The sequence below is a fragment of the Saccopteryx bilineata genome, chromosome 11, assembly GCF_036850765.1.
Source record: "Saccopteryx bilineata isolate mSacBil1 chromosome 11, mSacBil1_pri_phased_curated, whole genome shotgun sequence".
NCBI classification, from domain to species: Eukaryota; Metazoa; Chordata; class Mammalia; order Chiroptera; family Emballonuridae; genus Saccopteryx; species Saccopteryx bilineata.
The window spans coordinates 14,806,858-14,832,378 of NC_089500.1; the positions used below are offsets into that span (position 1 = coordinate 14,806,858).

A 25,521-nucleotide genomic window follows, 5' to 3' on the forward strand; every position below is an offset into this window, starting at 1 on the left:
CAAAAGGAAATTGTCTTTGCAAATATTAAACCAGTTGTACTGGTAATGCAGTGTTTTACTTAAACCTGACGAATGTAAAAATAAGAAACAAAATGGTGTAGAGATGATACAAATGGCATAAAATGAACAAAGAAAATTATGATATATAACAATGAAAGAAAATTATGATAAAATATGACTTAAAGATTTTTATAACATCATTTCACAGGACTGTACATATAGCCTACTCAACTTACAACCAAATTATGTTACAACCGGTCCGTCGGAACCAATTGTGATCGTAAGTCGAGTGCTAGCTGTATTATGGAATACAAAATGGCCATTGCTTTTCACTTCTTAAGGTAAACCAATAGTTACACTGAACAATCAAATAATTAATTAAAAACCAAATAACAGTCTAGTCAATATAAAAAAGAAAAAATTCTTTGGAAAAATGCAAGAAAGATAGTAAAACTGCAACTCATCTACTTATGTAAAAGTATAATCTGCACATAAAGGAAAGGGGAAATATCCAAACTTAGCATGAATATTGTGAATATAAATGCCACAGGTCCCTAGAAGAGCCCTGGCTCTCAAACTTTGAAACCGAAGTTGCAATAAATATTGATAAATAAAAGTATAAAGTTTTGCAATTATAATAATTTACCAGAAAAATGTAGTATTTTCTTTTTAAAAAAATGTATAATTAACAAATTTTACAGCACTGAACTTGACTTTGACCTTATCCTCCTCGGAACATGTAAACTCTTTCAGAATCTCAAGTAAATTGCAATGTTTTAAATCTATAAAACAGTGTTCACAAAGTCAGCAGAGCCTGACAATGTGACTTCATCCCTTTCAGAATCTGTACCAAGACTCTCTAATTGCTAATCGCTTACTGACTGTGAAATCAATATTTACACCATCTTTCCTAACTTTTAAGTAATAAGTTTTGCATTCTTCTCATTCTAATTGCTTAATTACTTCAAAACAAAACTGAGTTATTATCTCTACAGTTAAATTTAGCCCCTTTTTAAAAGGTCAAAATAAGAAAGGAGATTTTATTTGCCCTTCCTAATGATACAATTGTTTTGTATATATGAAACAACTACATTATGAAAAAGAAACAAAATTTTGTTTTCAAGTAATTCCTGCCTCTAAAGATATGTTAGATTAACTGTTAATACACCAACATGATCAATAAAAGCAATTCATTCTTGCTTCTCAAATCTCATTGGGTTTAGACGAAACTTCAATAAAAGTGGTACTCTTCTGGATTTTACATTTTGAAGCATGATTACTATTTTATTGAAAAGTATATAGGAGTAACACACTATTTTAAATTATAGTCATTTTAAAACTAAGTTGCAACTTATCCTGATTCTTTCTGAATAGACTAGGTTCTTATTGGAAATCAATTGTAAGGCAGGAAAATTAGATCGCCATGGTTCCCAGAATATCAATAAGAGATAGCAATATCCAATTCTAAGTCTTGTACTAAAATAAAAATATAAAAAATACTAAAATAAAAAGCATTCTTGCAAGCAAATATTTAAAATGCAGACTATATTTTCAGTGCCATTAATTAGAAATACACAATGAAAAACCATTTTCATTAAAATTATTATCAAAACTAGACTTTATTTTATATTTTTTCATTTAAATGTCCTAAATACCAAAACAATTACACTAAAATGTAAGAACATAATATAGGTAATTAGAAGCCTTATTACATTTTAAATATTTAATTAATAATAGATATTAAGTAAATGAAAAAAATTTCCAAAAAAGTACCAATTCTGCTATACTGAATCTGAGAGTTGACTGGATAAAAATAAAGATAAAAATTAATAACTTGAGAGTTCATGACAAACATACTCAAATGTCATTGCAGATACAATTAATCCAAAAGTCCAAACTGACAACATAACCATCACATATGAAATTATCTTCAAACACATTACATGCTGAACTTACATTTTCATGTTATTAAATCAGTATCAGGTCAAAATCTTCACATTAAAAAATAAAGACTACAGACATCTGAAATATGTAGACATAATAGCTGACAATAGTAAAGAGGGCTTCTGAAAATTGTTTTAGTTTTACTTCTGAAGTTTTCATTCACTGTTAATAAATACTTAGATTCAAATTCTCTTCTACTTTCTATACAACTGTATCGACTGAGGCTTATTTGGGAAAAGGCACAACTGTGATATTTTATAAACTATACTAACAGATTAATAACCCATCTCATTTACTCCTTAAGCATCAGGTTGAGAAAGAAATTACACCTCTCTATATAGTACAATAATCACTAAAATATTTTTGCGTGCACAAGTATTGAAGGAATCCAACGGTGTAATTGTTAGAATAATGTGATAGCTATAGTACACTCGAAGCTATTAAGCATGAATTCCTTTCCCTAATTAAATGTTCAAAATGGCTAAAATGCATTTTCATAAGGGAGGCAAATCAGTATCATGAGGCTTATTTTTCTTAGAATATTTTTCAAAACCCTTAAACCTAAACATCCTGCATCTTCCTAAAGAGACAAATACAATCAGTAGGTTCTTGAAATATGCCACCGACAGGGCTGTTCAGAAATGAAAAGCCAATAGTATATGAAGGGGGGAAAATGAATCCACAAGTAAGCAACAGAATTATAGTGGCCCCAGTGTAAGCAGATGCCCCATCCTGGACTGCTAGGCGCTGGAGGAACTCCAGAAGGTGCACCCCGTGTGATAAAGGGCTTGGCAGAGCAATCCTGACTGTGCGGCAATGCTAAGTTGTGACTAATACAAGAACAGGAGGCCCAATCGCTGTCTTTCACCATGCGCAATTTACACATGGCTTTATCAATAGCCTTAGTGCTGAATACAGAACACACTCTATTTGGCTTTCAGTCAATTAAGCTTTAAGCTGTCAGCAAACAAGACTTTTAAGTTAATTTTGAATCACCACGAATCAAGTTGAAGGTTGTGAAAGGGCGGCTCACAAGCCGGCATGAAAAAAGGCAGTTTAATTGCCTCTGAATAGCTATTATATGCTGAAATTGGCCTATTGAGTCTTAGATGATGTATTTATTTATCAGAGTACAACCATCAAAGATTAGTAAAAGAATGAATAACATGAATTGCACATTCTCTATTTTGCATAAGACGATGTTTCTATAAAGATATAAAGAATTCATATTTTAAAGTATATTTTATTTTTTAATGTAAAACTTTTGTGAAATGAAAAATTAGCAACATTAAGTGGTCAGCATAAACATAGAGTAATTTTCTTTCCTAGGACAATAAAGACATAATGTTTTAAAAAATACATTTGTTTACCATACACTATTTTTATGTATTATTTGATATAAAATTGATAATTTACAATGCAAATATTTTCTATAAATATTCACATTATAATTGTTCATCAAATAGAGGGCCAGAAAAAGAACTGTAAAATTGAATTAAGTCAGAGATTTAAAAACAAATTAATTTAGAATTCCTTAAACTAACTGTATCTTTAACTATGTGAAGGGAAAGAACACCAAACATACTCTGACAGAGATTATTTTAACTAAGATTAAGGGTTTGTCAAAAAAATGGCATAAGCAATTTAGAAGGATTATTATCAGCCTAATACTACATAACATCTATTTTTTTTAAGACTGTGGTTGACCAGAATCCTAAATAGATTTTTCCTGAAATTATTTTTTTTCTATTGCATGTACTCTGTTCATTATTACAGGGTTACCCACGAGTGCTGGATGCATATATTGATTTTTTTATTAGAAGAGAGCACTGAAGCATTAGGTTGGGGGGGATGCTCAGATTTTATAAGCAGATGTAAACATCAGTCAAATTTAGGGTTGGTAAAATTGAACCATTTTGCTTTTGCTGGAATGAGCTATGGCTCTTTTTACATGTTAGTCCTTCAGTATAAATGCATTGAACCATGCCCTCTCAGTTATTTACATAGGGAAATCATATGGAGATTAATGGTACTAAAGTGTTAATGGCTTATCAGAATTTGGACAGAATGGGTTAACTTTAGTGTTCCCCTGAGGGCAGTCACATATTCTTGGAAGCCTGGACCCACCACTCTGTATTTCCAGTCAGCAGAGGTGATGGGCTTGGGAATCTGTACTGACCACCATCATTCCAGGAACTATCACACATCCAAAGGGCTGAAATTCAATGAAAGACTGTGGAAACCCTTTCTCCTTCTCTTGTCCATTATCATTTTTTTTTTGCATTTATATTCACCAAATGTTTTATAATCATTTACTGGTTACGCTTTACAAAAAAAATGATGCTAACGAAACTATAAATATAACAAAATTGAAGTAGAAAATGCTGATATGAGTTCTAAGGGAAACAGATTAGATGTAAAAGCCTGACCCCCTAAATAAAGCAAATAGAAATCATGTGAAGATGGGTTCTTTTCTTTATCATATTAGGAAATATTAACAGAAGACTTCTTTGTGTTCAGTGGTCCCAGATGTTCACTGTGCATTTCCTACTATCTTTACGTATTTCGTATATTTACATAGGACACAAAGTGTTCAAACACCTCCACATTACCCCTACAAACACCATGCAGAGTGGGAGGGGCCAACAGGGAACCAGACAGACAAAGTATTCTGGAGTGCCCCAGGGTACATGGTCACAGTTCTGCACACACGTACATGTATGTACATATGAGTACACACATGCATATATGTGGCCGAGTGTGTACATACAATTATCGGCTGTCAATATGTACTTACATATGTATGTGTGTCAGAATTAGTGCACAAAGTTTCCTGCTGTTGATACAGGCCAGGTCCACTAAAAGTTCCCTGTGCCAAGGGAAAACACTAAATTAAAAATCGTTACATAGTACTTTCCTTTCTCTCTAAGTAAAAAAGAACTAAAAAGCCCTACATATTGCCTCAAAGAAAGGTAATTACTCTGGAATGTTTGGTAATGAACCAGTAAAGGATTTTAGCATCATAAGGCCAACACTACCCACAGAATTTAAGCCTCAGTCTTAAGGGAGGTAATTGACATACTGCAACAGGGCCAGCTATTAGAAAGAAATAAAAGCAGACATCTCTCTCATGTTACATAATGTTGTCCTTCTAGGTTAAAAAAAGATTTATATAAGGGGGAAAGGTGGCCATACGCAAAGATTATAGAATAGCTGTGGTCTCCACTAATAACCTCTTCTTCTCAAAAATGCACCAGGGGAAAAGTAAGGGAAGACAGTAAAATGGTATTAAACTCTTACTTCAAAGTGTCGTTGTTGTTGAAGAAATTTTAGTTAGAACAGAAGACTATTCAATGCTCTGCTATATGTCACAGATATTAATATAGAAAAGTCTTGGTAATTGCAGGATAACAAAAATAGAAATATAAACCAACAACAAATCTTCTAAGTATGTAAAATGTGCATTGTTCTTACTTAAATAAAAAAAAAGATTTTTGAAGTGGGAGGATCTTCACAAAACAGAAGTTGATTTCTTCAGTACAGTAAATGCACACAAAGGACTGCCTGCGGTGACACAGTGCTCAGAGTGCGCCAGGGCACACTGATCACTTCCATGGAATCAGTCTCAGAAATTAGCAATTTGTTGTAAGTCAGAGGAGGGCTTGTTCACCACTCCTCTGGTTTCCTTGAAGAGATTTTCCTGTCCTCTGGTTTCCTTGAAGAGATTTTCCTGAAGCTTGCCCTGGCCTCAGGGCCCATCCTTCCCTCAGTGTGTCCCGGGGGTGCTAGAATGACTTTTCTGATGGATGAGTGTCGGATGAGGAATTTGTCCTGAGTAGCTCAGCCCCCGTCCCTCTCTTTGGGCCGTGTCTACTTGCGCAGAGCAGGTACTCTGCTCTGCTCTCGAATCATGAGTGTTACAGCAGCAGGTGCTCACAGGGGAAGGCAGAAGTTTCCCCGCATAGTTTGTGATGAATAATTAATCTGACTATAGAATGTATGTTGGAAGAACAAAGGGTCAAGAATAACCAAGACACTTCTGAAGAAGAAGAAAGATTTGCCCTCTTGGATATAAAGATTAATTATAAAGCTATAGGAATTAAAACAGCATGTTTTGGTGAAAAAATAAGTTTACTAATAGGATAAATTGAGCCAAAACAGAGTCAAGACACATAATACATTGTTTTGGATGGGTACTGAAAATATTCGGGAGAACATTTTTTAAATATATGATTATATAACTACAATGCTGCACACATGAAACTAATACAAAATAATACAGAGTGAGACAAAAGTAGGCTTACAGTTGTTCATAAGAAAAATAATACAAAAATTAATAGGTAATAATACAAGAATAAACTCCTTGTCAAGCATACTCACAAATGTGAATCTACTTTTGCCCCAACCCATACTTAATGTAAACTGTAATTTAAAAATAAAATTTTAAAAAAAGATACAAATACATACATGTCATGAAAAACGGTTATATGAATAAAGACAAAACTAGAATGCTAGCTAATACTGCACACAAAAAGCAACTACAAATAGATCAAGAACTTATATGTCAATAACAAAAGTTTAAACAAAAGTTTAAAACTTTTGCACAAAAACAGGTAATGATACAAAGAACTAATTATTAAGTTCCTAAAAGTACTAGACAAAAGGTAAGTGGATAAATTAAATTACATAAAAATCAAAAACAACTTTTTAACCAAAAACACCTTATAGGAATAGAAATATAAGATACAAATCAAGAGAAGATACTTGTTACGAATGTCATTGATGAACTATTAGTACTCTAAAACGCAATTTGAAAGACAAGTTAGCCAAAGAAAAACATGGGCAGAAGACCTGAACAGGTACTTCCCAGAAGAGGAGACACACATGCTCTCCTCATCAGCAAGCAAGCCAATGCAACCCAGGGGCACAATAAGACACCATTTTCAACTCTTTCAAATGGCAAAATTGTAAATGTCAACTATTGTAGAGAATGTAAATCATTAGACTCTGTCATGAACTTTGGGTAAGAATCTCACTCTATGTAATAAAGTTGATCGTTTGTATATCCCAAAACACAGTAGGTTCCAGTCCTAGGTCCTTAGGACAATCCCTTCCCCTCTCTCGACTCTGCGCCTGGCAGAAATGGTGCACAGCTTCTTTCCTCACCAAGAGTCCTTTTGGTCCTATTATTTCCATATGCTTATACCATCATTTAAAACTACTCCATCGTTATAAAACCATACCGGGTACATCCAATATTTTGCCATAAAGTTTGTCAACCTCAAAAGGTAAATGGCTAATTACCATAGCTTACTGTTCTATACGGTTATTTTCTCCTCTAATGATATTTTCAGGAATAGAAGATTGCAGTTTATTGCCATTTGATTAATGCTATAGAATTTAAGTCAATACAATTAGGTTTTAGATAGTATTAAAGAAATAATGTTAGTAATTTTAAATATCCACATGGTGGTTTAGAGTTATTATCAGTAAGAGGAGATACATACATAAATTTTAATGATAAAATAATAAGATGCCTGAAGTTTGCTTTAAAATCTAGTGGAGGAAAGAATAGATGAAATAAGACTATGTGTTGACAATTGTTGAAGTAGGTAATCAGGAAATAGGTGTTTGTTACATTATTCTAATTTTGTGTGTGCTTGAAAATCTTTATAGTAAAAATATTAATGTTGGATTAAACTGGGTCTCCTTGTGTTTAGATTTGTTAAATAAGCATAGAGTATGAATGAGGTGGAGAATGGTCAATAAGCTGAGGTTTTTATGTGAATAAATGTATGCCAATTACAAAGAAATCTTATAAGCTTTACAATAAGCATATGCACAGTCTGCTGAAAGCAATGCAAGTCTTGCTTTAAAATATTTCATATTTTAAGTATTTCTAGCTTTTTCGCTTAGCTTGGGTATCTCACTATAAAATGACAAAAATTTAAAGCTAATAAAATAAAATTTCAAATCATTACAGTGATGTTTATGGTTAACATGTTCTACATACTAAACATTTCATGTCCCATGTGGCTTAAGTTCCTTAACATGGAGAATATATAAACATCACTCAGTTCTAATTCCAGTTTATGAGAATCTGTGTGTCTGATTTTAAAATACAGTCTGTGTCTCACTCTTTTCCAGTTTTGTATACAGTCAACAAAATTGAAATTAGTGCCAAATAACCGAATCAGTGAAACTTTAAAGAAAATTTTTTTTGCTATGGAGACAAGTCTAATGTCCGCCATGCTGGGTGTGCCTTAAGATCAAAATCATTAAATAAATATGCTGGTAAAGATGCAAATTCTTAAATACCTCTTGGAATTTTGCCTAAATAGAAATGTTTGCATTTCCTCATTTTATATTGATACAAAGCCATATCTGTTATACAAAAGAAGTAGGTCTGCTCTTAATATCTATTTTTAAAGTAAATCACTCTAAAATGGTTAAATTTATGTTATATAAATTACACCTTAACAAAAAAATCAAAATCTTTCAATATATAAATCTAATTCCCAAGTCATTTTTTAAAATTTATTTCTCCCATATGTTTTTTCTTAAGTCCACTAGCAATGATTTGATCAAGTGGCATTTTTTAAATATACCAATCAAAATTAAGAGGTTATAAGACTTATTTAAAATTTTACAATGGCAAATTGTTAAACAGATTCAGCTTGTGACATTTTTACTTAAAATTGTTGGTGATTACAGCTGATGAGAAACATTAATAAATCCAATAACATTTCTTCTACACGGCCATTTTGAAATGTCAGCCATTGCTAATCAATAGACTTCTTTTCTGACTGGTCACAATGGCTCGCAAAATGGTCACAATGACTAATTTTGAGATCCTTTTACAGGTCATATCCCTAAAAAGCTTAATCCAAATAGTTCCTAGCTTGCTGTGTTCATGCACTTTGCTGAGGATGAGCCAATTATATCAATGGCAGGAATCATATTTGTTTTTAAAATGCAAATGATTAAAATGTTAGCCTCTTTCAGATTAACAGCCCCAAATTAAATTACACTCAACTGAAATGACATCTGTCATTCAAACACAAGTCAACTCATAAATCTGACAAAGGAGAAGTTGTTTATGCAAATTTGTTATGTGACAGATGTTTATCAGTCACAGCTCTGAGTAGTTACCTTTGATTATAAGATACTTAGTGATATTTTGTTAAACTCTAAAAATTCACAAAAATTAACATACAAATAAGAATTATAATCCTATTAAAATTCCAATAAAATAGTCTCTGGAAAATAGTACCAATTTATCCTAATTTGAAGTTATTTGTTGGTATAAAAAAGCCCACTGACAATTGGGCTAAAACATCTTCTTAGAAGTTTTTTGTGAAAGGCTTCTTTCAAAGAAACACAAATTATTACAAAGCATAAATCACCGAAAACAAAATAATCCTTTCTGTTCATATTATCTTCTTTTACTTATAATTTATGAGAAAGAGATTAAGAGAGATACAAGAAAGAATTAATATATTCATATTTAGCATTTGAAGAGATTAAGTCTATTTCAGATCTCAGAAAAAAAGTACATACTTATGTGGTTGTTTTTTTATACAATAGCTATTGCTGGATATGGTGGATGGCTTCCTAAGAGTAATTAAACGCACATTAAAAGCTTCTTTGATCTCTGTACGACTGTCTGGTGAGAGGACTGCATCCCAAAGTGAGTGCTGACAGGACCCTCCCTAACCCTCAGAAACGAGGCCCAGCAGGAGCGCTGTCCAGGGGCTGATCGCGCGGCAACAGCATTGTCCTCAACAGGGGCTTAGGGGCTGGTTGGTTAGGAGTGGCAGATGGTTTCATTTGTTCTATATTTTCACCCTTCACCAAAATTTAGGTGAATCCTGGCCAGAGATGAGAGGAAAGTACTGTTACTGCACCTGTTGCTTTTACTTCAAAAAGACCAACTCCAGTTGGAAGAGAACAAAGGAAAAGTCTGTTAAATTTGGCTTTAGCCAGTTAATAAAATGTTATAAGTAGACTGGCTATTTAATTACATTGTATGTGACTACACAAACCTGTTAGTCTTCCCACCTGCTCCTTTCTTTTAAAATTAAACCCATGAAGCTTTAAAAAATACATCTCATATTTAAAGAATTTATTTGCAAAAAGCAAACGGTATATTTATATATATATGTAAGGTCCTTTACATATTTCATGAATCATATGGTCAATTGCAAATACCTAAACATCAGAAAAGAATCAAAATAGTAATAACAGAGAGGCTTACATTCTTATTTTTCTTTTCCAAACTAAGTTTTCCTTAAGTGGTATTTTAAAATAATATAGTGCATACCTAATCTTATACATACCTGATACTATACCTTTTTGCTAAACCACAGTAAAACAAGTCCTATGTTTTAAATCAAGCAAATCAAGCATCTGCACATTCTTATAAATACTTAATCAATAAATTTTTGCCATAAAAATCACAACAAATGCAAAGTCAGAAATAGTAATTTTTATATATTGTTGCGATATATATATAACTTACTGATATCCGTGGGCAAGTGGTTACATCTGCTCTATCACATGACAGTCACCTAGTCAATAATGTTGAGGTGACCCCTGACAACCCTGAAGATGATTATTGCTGTTGTCTGCTAATTAAAAAAATTACATATTTCCAATATCACTGCAACTCAATGCATTCCAAGAATGATTTAAAACCCCTTTCAATGCTTGTAGGTTAGACTCAATACCACAAATTTAAAACTCGCATCTTAAACTTATATTGTCCATATATGCAACGCATTCTGAATTCAGCAAGGCATTGGAAGAAATCTCTCGGAGTATTCTGATGAACAAGATGGGAAATTTGAGCTGGGTGACAGTGCGGAGGGGCTGGTTTGTCCTGAGTTGGAAACTGGTTTGTCCTGAGTTGGAAACTGAACCTGCATGGTCATGTCAGTGCTGGTGACAAGGTGGAGGAGCTCCCCAGCCACATGCTACAGGAGTGTCCGGGGCATGGCCCATGACACACAGAAGGTGTGGCCATCACCTTCCTGGAGGATCTGACGCTGAAGGAATAACTAATCCACTGGGCAGCAGGGGGAAGATCCCTAGACTGCATGATGGGCTGAAGACAACAGGACAAAAATCCAAAAGGATAAATATCAAGTCCTGTTTCCAAGTTGGAAAGACTTGAATTAACAGCACTTCTTATAAAAGTGGAATTTAGGTGATTTTACATTTAGTAGCAGTCAGAAATGTGGGATGCTTCCTAATGGAAACCAACTTGATTGTAGAGTTATGGAATCTATATAAGGGAGAGCATGAGTCCTGTAATGCTTGCACTGGTGTGCCAGGGCCACCTGATCAGTTCCAGATGCCATGCCCCGAGGAGTATCACACACGGACAACTGAAGGAGGAAGAGTCTAGAAATTACATCATATGAGATGTGAAGGACAAAGGGAGGACATAGGAGAAAATCTCTCTCTCTCACCAAACAAAATATGGAAAAAATGATAGTACAAACAATGAGGAAGCAAGCCCAGAGAGGTCCCTTTTATAAAATCACATACTTAGCAAGTGAGAGATTTGGATTTAAAACGAGTCCTGCCTGATTCCAAAGCTTCTGTGTGCTCTGAAGCCCCATCACCCTGCCACACTTTCTCAAACCCACTGAACTTGGGCAGATTTTAATTTTCTTTTGAAATGTGAGGTGATGTCAGAGTCTACCTTTATTGCTATGACATTGGATATCAACCTGGTATTTTCTAGATATCCTATCTTCCTTGCACGGGGGTAAAAGACTGGTCTGGAATCGAGCTACTAGATTATGAATTAGGTCTTTCCAACTCTATGATAACATAAGAACACCGGGGGAGGTGTTATATGGCACATGAATGACACTAATATTCTCTACACTAAATTCATAATAAAGCACTTATACAACATAAATCATTTTACTTCAATTGGTATTTGTAAATGTAAGCATTCATATTGGAATATTTTATTAACTACTAGATAAAAATTAGCTTATTTTAATTGTAAACCTAGAGAACTTTAAGGAATTAGAATGTTTTGAATACGACTGAACTAAACGGAGACCGCTAAGGAAATGGAGCACATTCTTTAGCTGGGCGTTATCTTGCGCATGCGCCTATTCAGCGGCGTGGTGCACTGCCTTAGTTCAGGCCCCAGGCTGCACCGCCGCGTCTGTCTCCTACCTGCTTTCCCGGCCTAACGAACTGTGTACCCTGCTTGCGACGAGCCCCAAACATCCAGCACCTATAGACCGTGTGTTTTGACTAATGGCAAATCAGATTATCCTTTTACCGGCTTAAAATTCTTCAATGTTTTCTGACTGTCCCTGAGTAAGGACAGAGCAGTTCGGCCTGCCACACAAAGCTTTTCATCCCCCGGCCTCCTCCCTCCTCAGCCTCACCTCCTATCTGCCCTGTTCCCGCCCCACTCTAGACGCATTCGGAGTGAACCGTTGGGCTTCCCCCCAAACGCTGCACCGCTTCTTGCTCTCTCCCTCCAAAGCCTTGGCTCCAGCTTGGGAAGCTTTTCCCCATCCCCTTTTTGCCTAATTCCCTAAAGTTCAATGCTGCTCAACCAGTGTGTCATGAATCCCCACAGAGACCTCCAGGGCCCGGCCCGTCTGGCTACACAGAAGACCAAGCATGCATCTGCAGGAGCAGACATCTGCCAGATATGTCCCTGTGCTACAAAGAGGGAACACTGCCTTCTGTGTGTCAAACAGTAAAAATTATCCTGCGACATCAAGCCAGGCCCTTTCAAAGATCATTTACTTACTGCACTGTGCAAAAATTTGCCCCTGAAAATACGGAATTGAGTCAGCCACACACTTTAGCATCACAGTACCAAAGGTCATGGTTCTGTGCCCAGAGATGATGTGGAGGGGCCATGTGGCTGTGGTTGCTACCAATGACATGTTTATTTGCTGTCTTGCTGAGTCTCGGGCTGTTGCTGGAATTTTCTTAATAGACTGTTTCCTGATTTTTACAAGTTCTCTTCTCTAATCTCTAAGTCAGACAATAAATTCGTCATGAGAAAATAAGGAATAAGATGTTAGCAAAGATAATTGTACAGGTAATGGTGATAAAGTCATGTCAAACCAAGTTCAAAAAAACCCATAAGTTAATCACAAGGAATAGCTTTCCATGAACAGAAGAATGACCCATTTCATAGTGTATTGTATGCGGTGAAAATGACACAAGAGTATAAATGCCATTTTAAGATAAATCATACACATCTCGCACCGAAACATCAAAATTATTTTAGGTGATGGATGGTAAGAAATTCAACACAACTGAAACACTGTGATGAAATTCAGGTGTGTGGGAAGACCCAGGGCACCTGTACTGATTCTCAGTGTTTCTAGGGGCTTCCAAATCATATTTTAAAATATATTGCAGGCTTTCGGTATATCTAAACAGCACACTAACCAACTTAGAGCGTCTTAGAACCAATCTATCTCCATTTTTAAAAATAAAGATTTCTGTACCTCTGCAGATTTTAATTTTCATTCTTCAAGTTTTCTTTTCCAAAATTAACCAAGCACAATTCTGTTATCACTGAAGCAAGTTTTTTTTATAACCTTTTGATGCAGTTCACTAGATCGTGAAAAAAAATAACATAAAATACAAAATCTCCTTCACTCTTCTGCCCACGCCAACCACGGGGTTCTAATGTCCCCCCCTTCTATCCTGTTCTCTCTCACACACTAGTGGAGCTCTCTCTTCTTTGTCTTCCTCTTCTTTGGAACACAGCCAGGAAAAGAAGATGGGAACACACTCTGCTTATTTCTAGTTCATCCAGGCTTGGACTTGGTGACATGTTATGTCACTTTGTGCTATCACCTTTAGTTATGTGCACACACACATATTTGGTTTTAATTTATAAAAGTATATATTGTGTAAAGACTCATACAGTTCTGCAAGTTAGTATAAAAGGCATTGTTCACTCTGCAAAAACCACTTTTGGGTCTTTTTTAGAAAACCCTCTCTTCTACTTTCTAATTTCTTATAGTTTTAGGCTTATCTTATCTTTAGGCTTATAATTCCTCACTATGAAAACTGGGTTCTCCTTCGCATACTCACAACTTACTTGCAACATGTGTCACACACACATTCATATACTCTGCTTTGTCCTCTTCCTCTGCCTCCCAACTTATTACATCATAGTTATTAAAACTCTATCATAATCAATGTTCATATTTTCATAATGTTGTGAACGCTATTTACAGCCCAACCACGTGATTCATTTATCATCACAACTTTTTCTCCTCCTTGCAGTACTATCTTTTGTTGTTGTTTACCTGGTTTTTCTACAGGTTTCAATAATTAATTTCCAAATCCTCACCCACTGTGTAAATCTGAAATATGGGCCAGAAACAGGCAAGGAAGCAGAAATCAAGCCCAGCCTGGGAAGTAAAAAATTATATCTTGCCAAATATTGGGAACATAGTTTAATGTATTTGAAGAAACCTCTGTAAAATTACTTTGAACACTGTTGGAGTCTTCCTATGAGGAGGTGCTGCTTACCCTTAAAATACAAAGGCTTTTCTCCCAGAATCCTCTTCTCCCTGCCACCCTCACGGGGGTAGGTTCCTGAGGTGATGCTCCTAAGAGGCGGCCTAGGGTCTGCAAGCACAGAACACGCAGGGAGCAGACTTCATGAACCAGGCTCCCTGAACCCTGGGTTCCAGGTCTCCTCTCTCTTTAGTCTCTGATTTGGACAGAGAACCACCTCCACTCATTTCTGATCGAAGAGCATGAAAGGTCCTTTTTTTTTTTTTTTGAGATTTTGCATTTCTGATGATGTCTTTATTCCACTCTCACATTTAGCTGATACTTCGGCGTGGTATCCCTTATTCTACTTTTGAACATACACTTTCATAACTAAGCTAACAAGTAAACATCCTGTGAAGTGTGGGAACTTCATTAAATGTCTCTCCATGTTACCCCATTAAATTTAATTTCTAAATTTAAAATAATGTATCTCCATTTTCTTTCTTGGCAAGGCCATTAATGATAATATGGTGAAGATTTTCTTTTACTCTTGGATTTTATCATCATTTAAATATACTCTCCTAAGTCTAGCAGTGAATCAAATAAATAGTCATAGCAGACTCTTCAGAAACCTTACCATACCATTCTCTCCCTCTGAGCCCTCACTGACCACCACTGGCCAACCACAGGCCTCAATATGCAAATCAACTCTCCCTTGGCTACCAGAGTATAGATAAACATTTACTTTCAAGGCTGTCTTTACTTCCATCCCATCCAATGATTCACTCTTCTTAAATTTAACTCAATTAATGTTATAAAAAGAAGCCAATATAAAAGTATTTAAGAAAAAGACAATAACTCATCTATATTTCCTGAGCCAGCTCTCAGAAGTTTCTGAAAATTTGCACAGAACTTTGGATGTAGTATATTTCTCTATCTATGAGGTATATGTTCAGTAGATATAGATATATATTCCAGGGAGTGATGACCATCCAGTCATTAGGAGAACTGATTTAGATGCTAGTTACAGACCATTTATTCTATATATTAAAGCAGATCACTAAAGAAAGATGATAGTAATGAAGGAAGGAGGACAGGAGGCCATAACATGGCCTGAGCAGTTGTGTCCCAGCTCCTCCGCCGAGAATCATGTGTCATCCCGTTTCACCCCCCACACGACACGGTCTCACTGTCCTCGTACTGCAGGTGAGAGCACGGAGGCTGGACACAGTCATGCAACGGGCACAGGCCACGCAGCAAGTAAGCAGGGAAGCTGAGATCTGAACACAAGAGACACCAGAGCCTGTGCTGCGCCCATTCATATTTTAAAATATTCTAATTATATATTTACTCTCACGGACTAGCTTTTCCTTGAGTTGATGGTAATGTTTTATTTTGTTTTTCTATTTCTATGAAATCTACAGATTCACTCTTAGACATACATGTGAATTGTAGGTTTTACATCACAATACTGAGTTCACTAAACCTCCATGAATAAGAGTTCTCAGGTAAACACTTCCCAACAAATAATAAAGACAACCAGTTCTCTGGAGCACAAACATCACCCTATACTCAGGATCTGGTCAGCGCTCAATGCCAAGCAGGTGCTCAGAAATAGCTGGTGAATGAGAAGTTAGACCAGGAAAGTAGAACGAAGCACATCAGACAGGAAGCCACGACATTCCACCAACGTTTTAAATCTTTTCCATGTCTGTTTAATAACAATCTCTGCTTTAAAGTAACATACAGCACATGATGTAAGCTTGGTACACACCAAAGGGACATGCCAGACCTGACAACAGACCCTCATTCTTGGAGGGTTCTGCCCGCCCTTCAGCTCCGGCCTGGCCATTCTTCTCAACCCTAAAGAATCTTCATTTCAAAGTCTCTAAACTAGTAGTTTTAACCCTAGAGCTCTTCCCATGTCTGTCTGCCTCTGTCCCAAATGCAGGCTTACCCCAGTCGCACTTTCCACCCTTAACTAATCCCCAGATGTCGGAATTCTGCCATCTAAAGTCTATCATACACGCATGCATGTTGTGCATGTGTGTGCACACAGCTATGCGGGAATATACAGCCTCCCTATAAGATCAGACCTCCCCTTCTCAACTAAGAGCTTGCTATACTAAACCCTCCCTGGAGTGTGTGGATAGAAAAATACAACGTGCGTGCTAATGTTTTCATGAGTTAAATGAAATATTCTTTATACTTGTAGGTGGTACCAATGACAGTGAAAAATATATATACAAAAAGGACAAAGAGAGAGCAGCTGATTCAGTTTCCCTGGATCCTTTTAAATAAGATTTACTTCATTTAAGTCACCCATCTTTATTAAGGATATATACTTACAAAAAAAGAAATAAAAAATGGGTAAGTATTCTAACTGGATTTTTTCCCCTATTTATGAGGGAGATTTCTAATATATCACATGAGAAGAAAATACATTCCGGTTCATGACTGTCCTCACCTCAAGCAAATGTTAACTTCATTTGTGATTAAAATGTTCAAATTAAGATTTAAAAAAAGCCTTGATGTTTGACAATTAATTTAATGCAAGAAAGAATGGGGAAATCATTCAAGCTTGCTAGTCAACTTGATTATCTCTTTGTGTATTAAAAGTGACTATAAAATATCAGGAAGAACTCTTCAAAACCCACATCCGTTTTAAAATGTTTTTCCCCTTTAACATGGTTTGCACAGTAAAAGCAATCCTTCAAAGGTATGACATAAAGTCTGTGAATTATGAGACATTGTTGTCATTACTTTTGTGAATTACAACTTTTGGTCATATGGGTTTGTTATCAATTATACAGGCAATTCATGTAATATACAGATATACAATAGTGTACCTCACTCTAATGCGATTCATTCTTACCCATGAGGTGTTATTACACAGCACACAAAAGGCCAAACATTGTAAGTTCATTCTGAGGGTTATCCACTCAGATGAAAAGCTTTTTTTTCAACGGCTCCTACACTCTTATGTAGGTATTTTTGCTTTTTCTTATTTAGTCCAAATTTATCAAAAAGAATATACATTAAATCTGAAAATCAAACCTTAAGCCTTTGTGATCCAGTATTGTAGACCTGCTGGTGTATTTATGTGTGATTTTATATGAACATAAACATTCTAACATTACCTAGAAGATATATAAAGTTATCTTCTTGTACTAATTATCTATGTTTAGTTTCTAAAACAATAGGAAGTCTTTTCTTCACTTTGTAAATATTTCTTTGTACTACATAAAAAATTATACTATATTAAAAATTAATATTGACATTTCGATATCATACAGAGAAAATATGGCATAATGAATGTATTTGTTTCTTAATTTTTTTTACAAGGTTTTTTAAATCACGTGGTATTGAACAGATTACTTCCATTTCAGAACACAAGATCTAAAGGCGGACGGCCTGGATTCCAGGCCTGACTTGGCCATTTTTTCCCACCTGTGGCCTTTCTGTGGAAAGTGACTTAACCATTCTGTGCCTCATTTTTCTCCCTTATAAAACAGAAGTGAGAATGAGCCTTATTAGAATGAGTTACTGCGAGAATTAAAAAGAGCCTAGAGCACACACAGCCTGACCCACATTAGGCACTCAATAAATGTGAGTGAGTCACTGTGATAGTTATTCAAGTTCCTGATTTTTAAATGTGTTCTTTTATTGCTAAGATAATGTCAATGACTGTTTCATTGGCCAATCTCTTGCTGAAATGTTCTATGCAAACATTGTATAATATATATACACACAAAAAATAAAAGTGCTATTATTAGAAAATATCATTATGAAAGATCCGGTGCCAAGGCAACAGTTGATTAATTTATGCTATGGCACCTCTGATAATTGACGATATTTAATTCATTTAAATACACAACACTTTCTTGGCCAACATACATTGATTTCCCATTTGTAAAAGTCTAAACATTTTAAAGAGAAAGCGAACATTCACATCGTATTTATCAGCCACCCTTGGCCTCGCCTCTTTTTCTTTTGTGCTTTTTCCTGGGCAAGTCACCCAGGCCAAGCCTTTAAACACAATCCCGAACAGGCCAAAGTGGAGCACATATCTTGCAATTTTCAACAGACGATGAAAAACAGAAGTTTTCTTAGTGCTCAGTAATGACGGCGCCCAGAGGATGACGCACCATGCGCACCTCCACTTGGCGTGACCCACACTTGAGTTCTCAGCCCAGTGTGTTTCCCTGTCGAGCCTCCTGAGAGAGCTCTGCATCTCTCTCCTCCCTCTGGGCATCGCTGCCTGCCAATCTCTCCCCTCCCACACACGCCGCCCTGCTGCTCCTGCAGCGGGCCACTCAGCCCCAGCGGGATCTCTCCAACAGCTGCCCTGGCATCTCTAGCTTCAGGAAAACCACAAGATTGTGGGTGTTCATTGACAAAGTGGGGCTTGGAAATGAGGCGGCACAGCTCCCGGGGAAACGGGACATGCAAACATAGGAGAAATGCAGGGATAAAAAGAGAGCAACCAAAATTTACAGGCTGACAAGAAACTGACCATCATCCATCAGCACGTCTCCACTGTCTGGATCAACACGGACCACAGTCGAGGGGCTCTACAAGAGTCCTGAGACCTCTGGCTTGATGCTCAGAAAGTACTTCTGATTTCTGAATACATAAGGACATAAATTTTGCTCTTTGGAACTTAGGTGTATTTTTAACAGGATGAATTTCCTATCTTTCAGCCAAAACAAATGTATAAACATTTTATGAATAAAGCTTTTAGTAAATGGTAAAATGCAAAAATCAATATTTAGTCTCAGACTAGATGTCCTTTTAAGCTCTATCTTAATATGCTAAACATGTTGACTTGACTTTATAAATATATGTTAACATGTCTATTTATACTGATGATTTCAAAAAGCTAGACAGAACAATAACTATTTCATTTTAAATGCATGCAATAAAATAACTTTAGTAATAAACACAACTTATATTTATAGTCTTATATCGCAGTGCTCTAAAATAATGGCTGAAAGTTTAAAGAACAAATATGTGATGATTTCTTTTCTCTATAGAAGAGAATCTTTGGTCTATATTTTAATAACAAGTTTGCATTTTAAATAATAAGATAGGATATCTAGAAAATACCAGGTTGATATCCAATGTCATAGCAATAAAGGTAGACTCTGACATCACCTCACATTTCAAAAGAAAATTAAAATCTGCCCAAGTTCAGTGGGTTTGAGAATGTGTGGCAGGGTGATGGGGCTTCAGAGCACACAGAAGCTTTGGAATCAGGCAGGACTCGTTTTAAATCCTAGATCTCTCACTTGGTAAGTATGTGACTTTATAAAAGGGACCTCTCTGGGTTTGCTTCCTCATTTATACAGCTGGAAAGATACTGGTATCCATTTCAAGGGAATGTTGTAAGAGTCAAGTGTAAAGTGCTTGGATATTGCAAGTTGTCAACAGATGTTACTTTCCATTTTCTCTTACCCTTCTCTATTTTTTCTTTTATCCATATACTTCTTTTTATTTTTTTAAACAAAGTAAACTTAAATTTTATAAACAAACACAACAAACCCATCCTGATTCACATCATTGCTGCCTTTGTTGTAAGCAGTCAGTCTACCAACTGTGCTGCTCATCCACTATCACGCAGCCTCTTTGTGACAATGTCAGTGACTCCTGACCCTTTACACCGCTAGATGGTCAGTTTGTGTCCCTGCAGTATTGAACAAGAGGCAGACACTGCAGCATGACCTTCGGAAAAATACAGTGATTTTCTTAAACGGATCCATGCAGGTTTGTGAATGAAACTCTTCCAAAATTTCTTTTTAATCTGCAATTAGGGGAACACTGTTTTAAAATATGATATTTAGGGATGTACAACTTACACAGAATGGCATCCTTTACAAAAATAAAAACACATAAAGGTAGCTAACAAACTCACCTAAAAGGTCTACCTTAAAAATAGATTATGATTTATCTAAATTTTTTTCTGTGTGTCAGTTTTAGTGAATTTTATTCTATCAATATAAGTATGACCTATTAATATTATGATAAAAATAAGAACTTATTACTAACAAATACTTAATGGTATATCAACATAAACATTTAAATTACAAGACTAAAAATAAAAGTATGCATATGAAAGAAACCCACAGGTTTAGAGTAACAACATTCTTGTGCTTCTGAAATTATAAAAAAACCTAAAAACAATCTTAATACCATTCATTTAACTTTACAGAATATACTATTATTGTTGTTAAAACTGATTTCACATATAGAATATTGCAAAATCTGAAGCAATTTCACTGAATAAAAGTACATTACCAGGCACACAATATAATATAAAAAAATGGAATAGGTTTTAATATTTTTCTACATTAAAGACAATGTTAATCTGCAAAAATAGCTAATATAGCTTTGATATGTAATTTAAAACATGCGGTTAAAAAAGAATTTGATGAACCTTAAGGTAGAATGCTAAGTAAAATAAAGTGTATGTGTTGGCCACAATGCACTGTGGCCTTACTTTGTAGAGCCGATCAATAGATATTAGCTTTAAAAAAAGACACACAGAAAAGGACAGCAGCATAGTTTTTAAACGACAGCGAGAACGTTTAAACGGTCTCAATCAAGACTCAATTTTTTTTCTTTCCAGCTGTTCTCTTCCAGTTAAGACACTTCATTTCAAATAAATTTAATTAGTTCCAATTGATCATAGCCAACACTGACACAGTTTTACCCACGGTGCTTTATTTTCATACAGCAAACGCTAACAAAGACTGCTAGGTGCTAGGCTCCGATTCCAGCGGCACACCACACTCACATCTCCTTCAATTCTCACCCAGAAGAAAAATTGCAAAAATGACTGCTCTTCCTACAGAACAAGCATTAAGTTATACTTCATATTGTAATGGCATCTTTTCATCTTGGTCCACTGTTTGAGTCAATAAAAAAATTAAGTTCCATATTACTACAAATATAAAATTAATACAACAGTGCCTATTAGCCTATGGCCTCCAAATAAGAATCCATTCAGACTACAGGCAAATCTCTCTGTCATGATATAATTTATATTTCTTTTATGAAGAGATGTTATTAGAGAAATTCCTTTTAAATAACTGATTTTTCAGAGTGAACAGATAACCTACCAGTTTCCCTTTTATATTTGTATTCTACAACACTGGTTATCCCAAAATAAGATTACTATGCTTAGAACAGGTTTGTCTCAATGCATCTGCCATATTTTTCATAATGCAATTTATATAGGATTCTAGTCAATAAAAAGAAATACGGTTTTCTTCAAAACCTTCATAAAAATCCATACCACATCTTAATCAAGTCACACAATCTAAAGGGAGCCGGAATGATCCACTGTCTACAGCGGGCTAGTTACTTTGACAACACGTGAAGGAAGCCTTTTTTTCCCATCATTTAAATTCTTTGCATATTGAACATTCTTGCCTCTAGTACCCATGACATGAAATGAATAAATCAATTGATAAAAGCCATTCGTCACACATGTTTAGCTGAACTTCATGCAGATTACAATACAGTTTATGTAGCATTGATTCTCTCCAAAACTAGGTTTTCACCTTTAAGTTTCTTGATTCTTTTTTTAACAATCAAATAAAAACAGTCATGTGCTATAATGCCGTCCTAGGACTTTGGTAATGCATAATTCATAATTTCAATGTACTGATTTAGAAATGCTTGAGTTCTCAAAAATGTACTGTTTATTCCAGAATGCAAATTGAGTTATTCCACTATTGCAAAGGTAACTTCTTTTTTTCCTATGAATTAAACCATTCCCTTTTTATGGACAGAAGGCCTTTAAAATGTATAGGAAATTAAAATATAAACAAAACACCTATAACAACATTTTAAAAAGCAAATGAAAATGAAGGAAAACAATCCAGTTTGAAAAACTTGCAAATAATATCCTTTAGTAGCTACTGAAACAAATTCCAGAATTGTGAAGTGCAAATGACTTTCAGAAAAGTTGAAAGTTTTTGAAATAATTTATATTTATGGTAGGTGATTAAAAAAATAAACTGATAACATTAAAAAGAATTGAAAACAAAAAAGAAGAACCACCATCATCTCATTTTTACTGAAAACCAGACGCCCCCCCACCCCAGCTTAGTCAACTCCTTACTTGGAGCAGCGACACAAATGCTGTGTTTTATAATTAACATAGGGTTTCTGATTTTCAAGGGAGACCATTAGACTCTCTCAAATTCTTCCCAGTGAAACAATTTCAAAGGCATTTGGTGCTAACAATAAAAAACTTGCCACACAGAGCTTTAAAAGAAAAATAAAACAAAACAAAAAAATTCCCTTTTGTTTTTTTCTCCCTTCAGTTTTTGTTGAAAACTTGACTGATATTTTATGAGCATGCTTCTTTTCAAATTATTGATTACTATTAAGTTAATACTTGTTGCTCCCTGATAATGATAGACATATATTGTCAGATATTACATTTTACCCATCCATACCAAAAATAAAAGTTTCTCATTCTTAATACTAATAAGAATATCTATACTAGGTTGTTTTATCCTCTGTGCACTGAAAGAAATTGAGCTGAATGCATTTGGAGATCCAGTCATTGCAAATGCTTAAGATAGGCTAAAAATATGTGGTATGTGGCTTTTCTAAAATTTATTTTATGCCTGGTTATGTGATAAGTAATATAGATAATCATGGTCAATACCTTACAATGTAAGTAACTTTTAAAAGAAGTATTTATTTCTATACTGTAAGTATCTGTAAGTTTCCTCATGCAGCCAATATTGCATATACTGTTATTACCCCTTCAGTATAACTGTAAAACCTTTCATAACATAATAGGTGTATTCCTCTACATGTTCCACAGCGTTAGAAATGATCCTAGTCTCTGAATTAGAAGGTCCCCAGAAAATCAAAGGCACAGCTAGCAGGATCATTGTTAGAGCAACAACGAGCAAACCTGGCCCAAACAAACAGTTCCACTTCCTTCCACTTCAACATCAAAAAGGACACTAAAGAGTCTTATAAAACCAAATACCCATCAATACAAAGTTCCATCCTTTCCATTAACATCCTTAGTCCCACTCTAAATGACAGAAAAGCGTTTTCCAATATTGGACAAGGCTCATCCAGATTATGGTAAAGATGCCTCCTTACCAGTTGTGATGTCATCGTCTACAAGGTCGTGCTCTTCCTCTTGGACTTTGGCTTCGGGGCCCGAGATGGTGTCAGGAGTGGCGGTGACTGTCTGCATGGCTTCTGCTGAGACCCCAGCTAGAACACATGGGGAACACAGGCTTAGTTTTTAGGAACGAAAGGAAAGGTAGATCAAAACTCTTAAAGGTTTTTAACTTCCTGGATGCAAACGCAGTCTTTTTAAAATACAATACAGGGGTGGGCAAATGTAGGTTTACAGTTGTTCATATGGAAAATCATTAATAAATAATAATTCAAGAATAAACTTTTATGTACTCACAACTGTAAACCTATTTTTTCCCACCCCCATATATTCACCAAAATTAAGAACACACAGTAATAAAGTAAACATTCATGTGAGCTCTATTTCTGTGTGTGTGTGTGTGTGTGTGTGTGTGCGCGCGTGCACGCGTGTGTGTATACATACATGGGTGCCAACTATATTGCCTTTTTTCATTAACATCTGGGAAAAACAGAAAAATAATATTGAAGTTAATTACATTTTTACTTGATTCCTTTCAACACACTCACTACATTACTTTAGTTGATTTATACATAATTATGCTAAAACAGAAGAAAACCCCTAGAAAGTGAAGGGCTATTTTAAACATTTATACTTCTCTTTACTAGTCGTTGGCTATAACTTGAAGGCTGGGAAGAAAAATGACCACAAAAGAGGGGTTAGTGCTTGGGTCCACGTGAGAGATCTGAGGCGCACGCCCCAAGAGTATAACTTGGCTTCCTGTGAGGAATTAGAGAGGAGCTCAGATAACTATCACAACAAAAGACCCAAACTGAAGCAAGTAGGTGACTAAACCAAGGTGCCAAAAGCTTCCATTTTGTAATATCACCTGTCTTGTCCTTGTCCATCTAACCTGCTACCCTTGATGATGTATTTTGGTGTCGATTTACATCTACCACATTATTTCTAACTAGGCAATGGATAGCAGCTTGTCTCAATATTTTCATTCGGTTAACAGGTGTTGCTCAACCAATAGGATATAAAATCATCACCATCAGAAGTTGCTTTAGGAGTTGAACTTTCTAATCAAACATTCATAACAAGAACTTCAATGACTGCATATATAGTATCCATCAAAATATTTTTAAAAATCAAACTACACCATTCAAGGATTTCTTTTCTTCCAAGGTGTATTACCTTGAACATTTCTATGTGATAGTAAACCTTTCTGTCTCAGGCTTATGAAAGGCACCAAGAAAGAAAGAACCTAGCCCTGGCCAGCTAGCTCAGTGGTAGAGCATCGCCCGGCGTGTGGAAGTCCAAGGTTCGATTCCTGACCAGGACACACAGGAGAAGTGCCCATCTACTTCTCCACCCTTACCCCTCTCCTTCCTCTTTCTCTCTCTCTTCCCCTCCCACAGCTAAGGCTCCACTGGAGCAAAGTTAGACCAGGTGCTGAGGACGGCTCCATGGCCTCTGCGTCAGGTGCTAGAATGGCTCCGGAGCGACGCCCCAGATGTGCAGAGCATCTCCCCCTGGTGGGCATGCCGGGTGGATCCCAGTCAGGTGCATGCGGGAGTCTGTCTGACTGCCTTCCCACTTCTAACTTTGGAAAAATAAAAAAAATACATAAAAAGAAAAAAAAGAAAGAACGTTAGTTATTAACCACCAGGAATAGTCCTGAACTAGACCATCTACCTAGCAGTAGATGGTTCCAAGGTCTAAGTATTTACATTTTGGAAAGGGAACATACCACATTGAGTACCACCATTTTGTTTAGAATTGCTGCAACAAAAATGAATAGAGCTAACTCAGCGGTTCTCAACCTGTGGGTCACGACCCCGGCGGGGGTCGAACGACCAAAACACAGGGGTCGCCTAAAGCCATCACAAAATACATAAACACAGGGGTCACCTAAAGCCATCAGAAAT

General features: G+C 35.8%; 1 protein-coding gene across 3 annotated transcripts in view; it reads right to left on the bottom strand.

Moving 5' to 3' along the window:
* The window catches only part of WDR7 (WD repeat domain 7), a 313,941-nt gene that overhangs the window by 151,898 nt on the left and 136,522 nt on the right, over positions 1-25,521 (bottom strand). For all 3 annotated transcript variants that reach the window (XM_066246276.1, XM_066246273.1, XM_066246274.1), the window contains one exon: positions 23,590-23,706. In XM_066246276.1, coding sequence (XP_066102373.1) covers positions 23,590-23,706 — 117 coding nt within the window. The remainder of the gene's footprint in view (positions 1-23,589; positions 23,707-25,521) is intronic.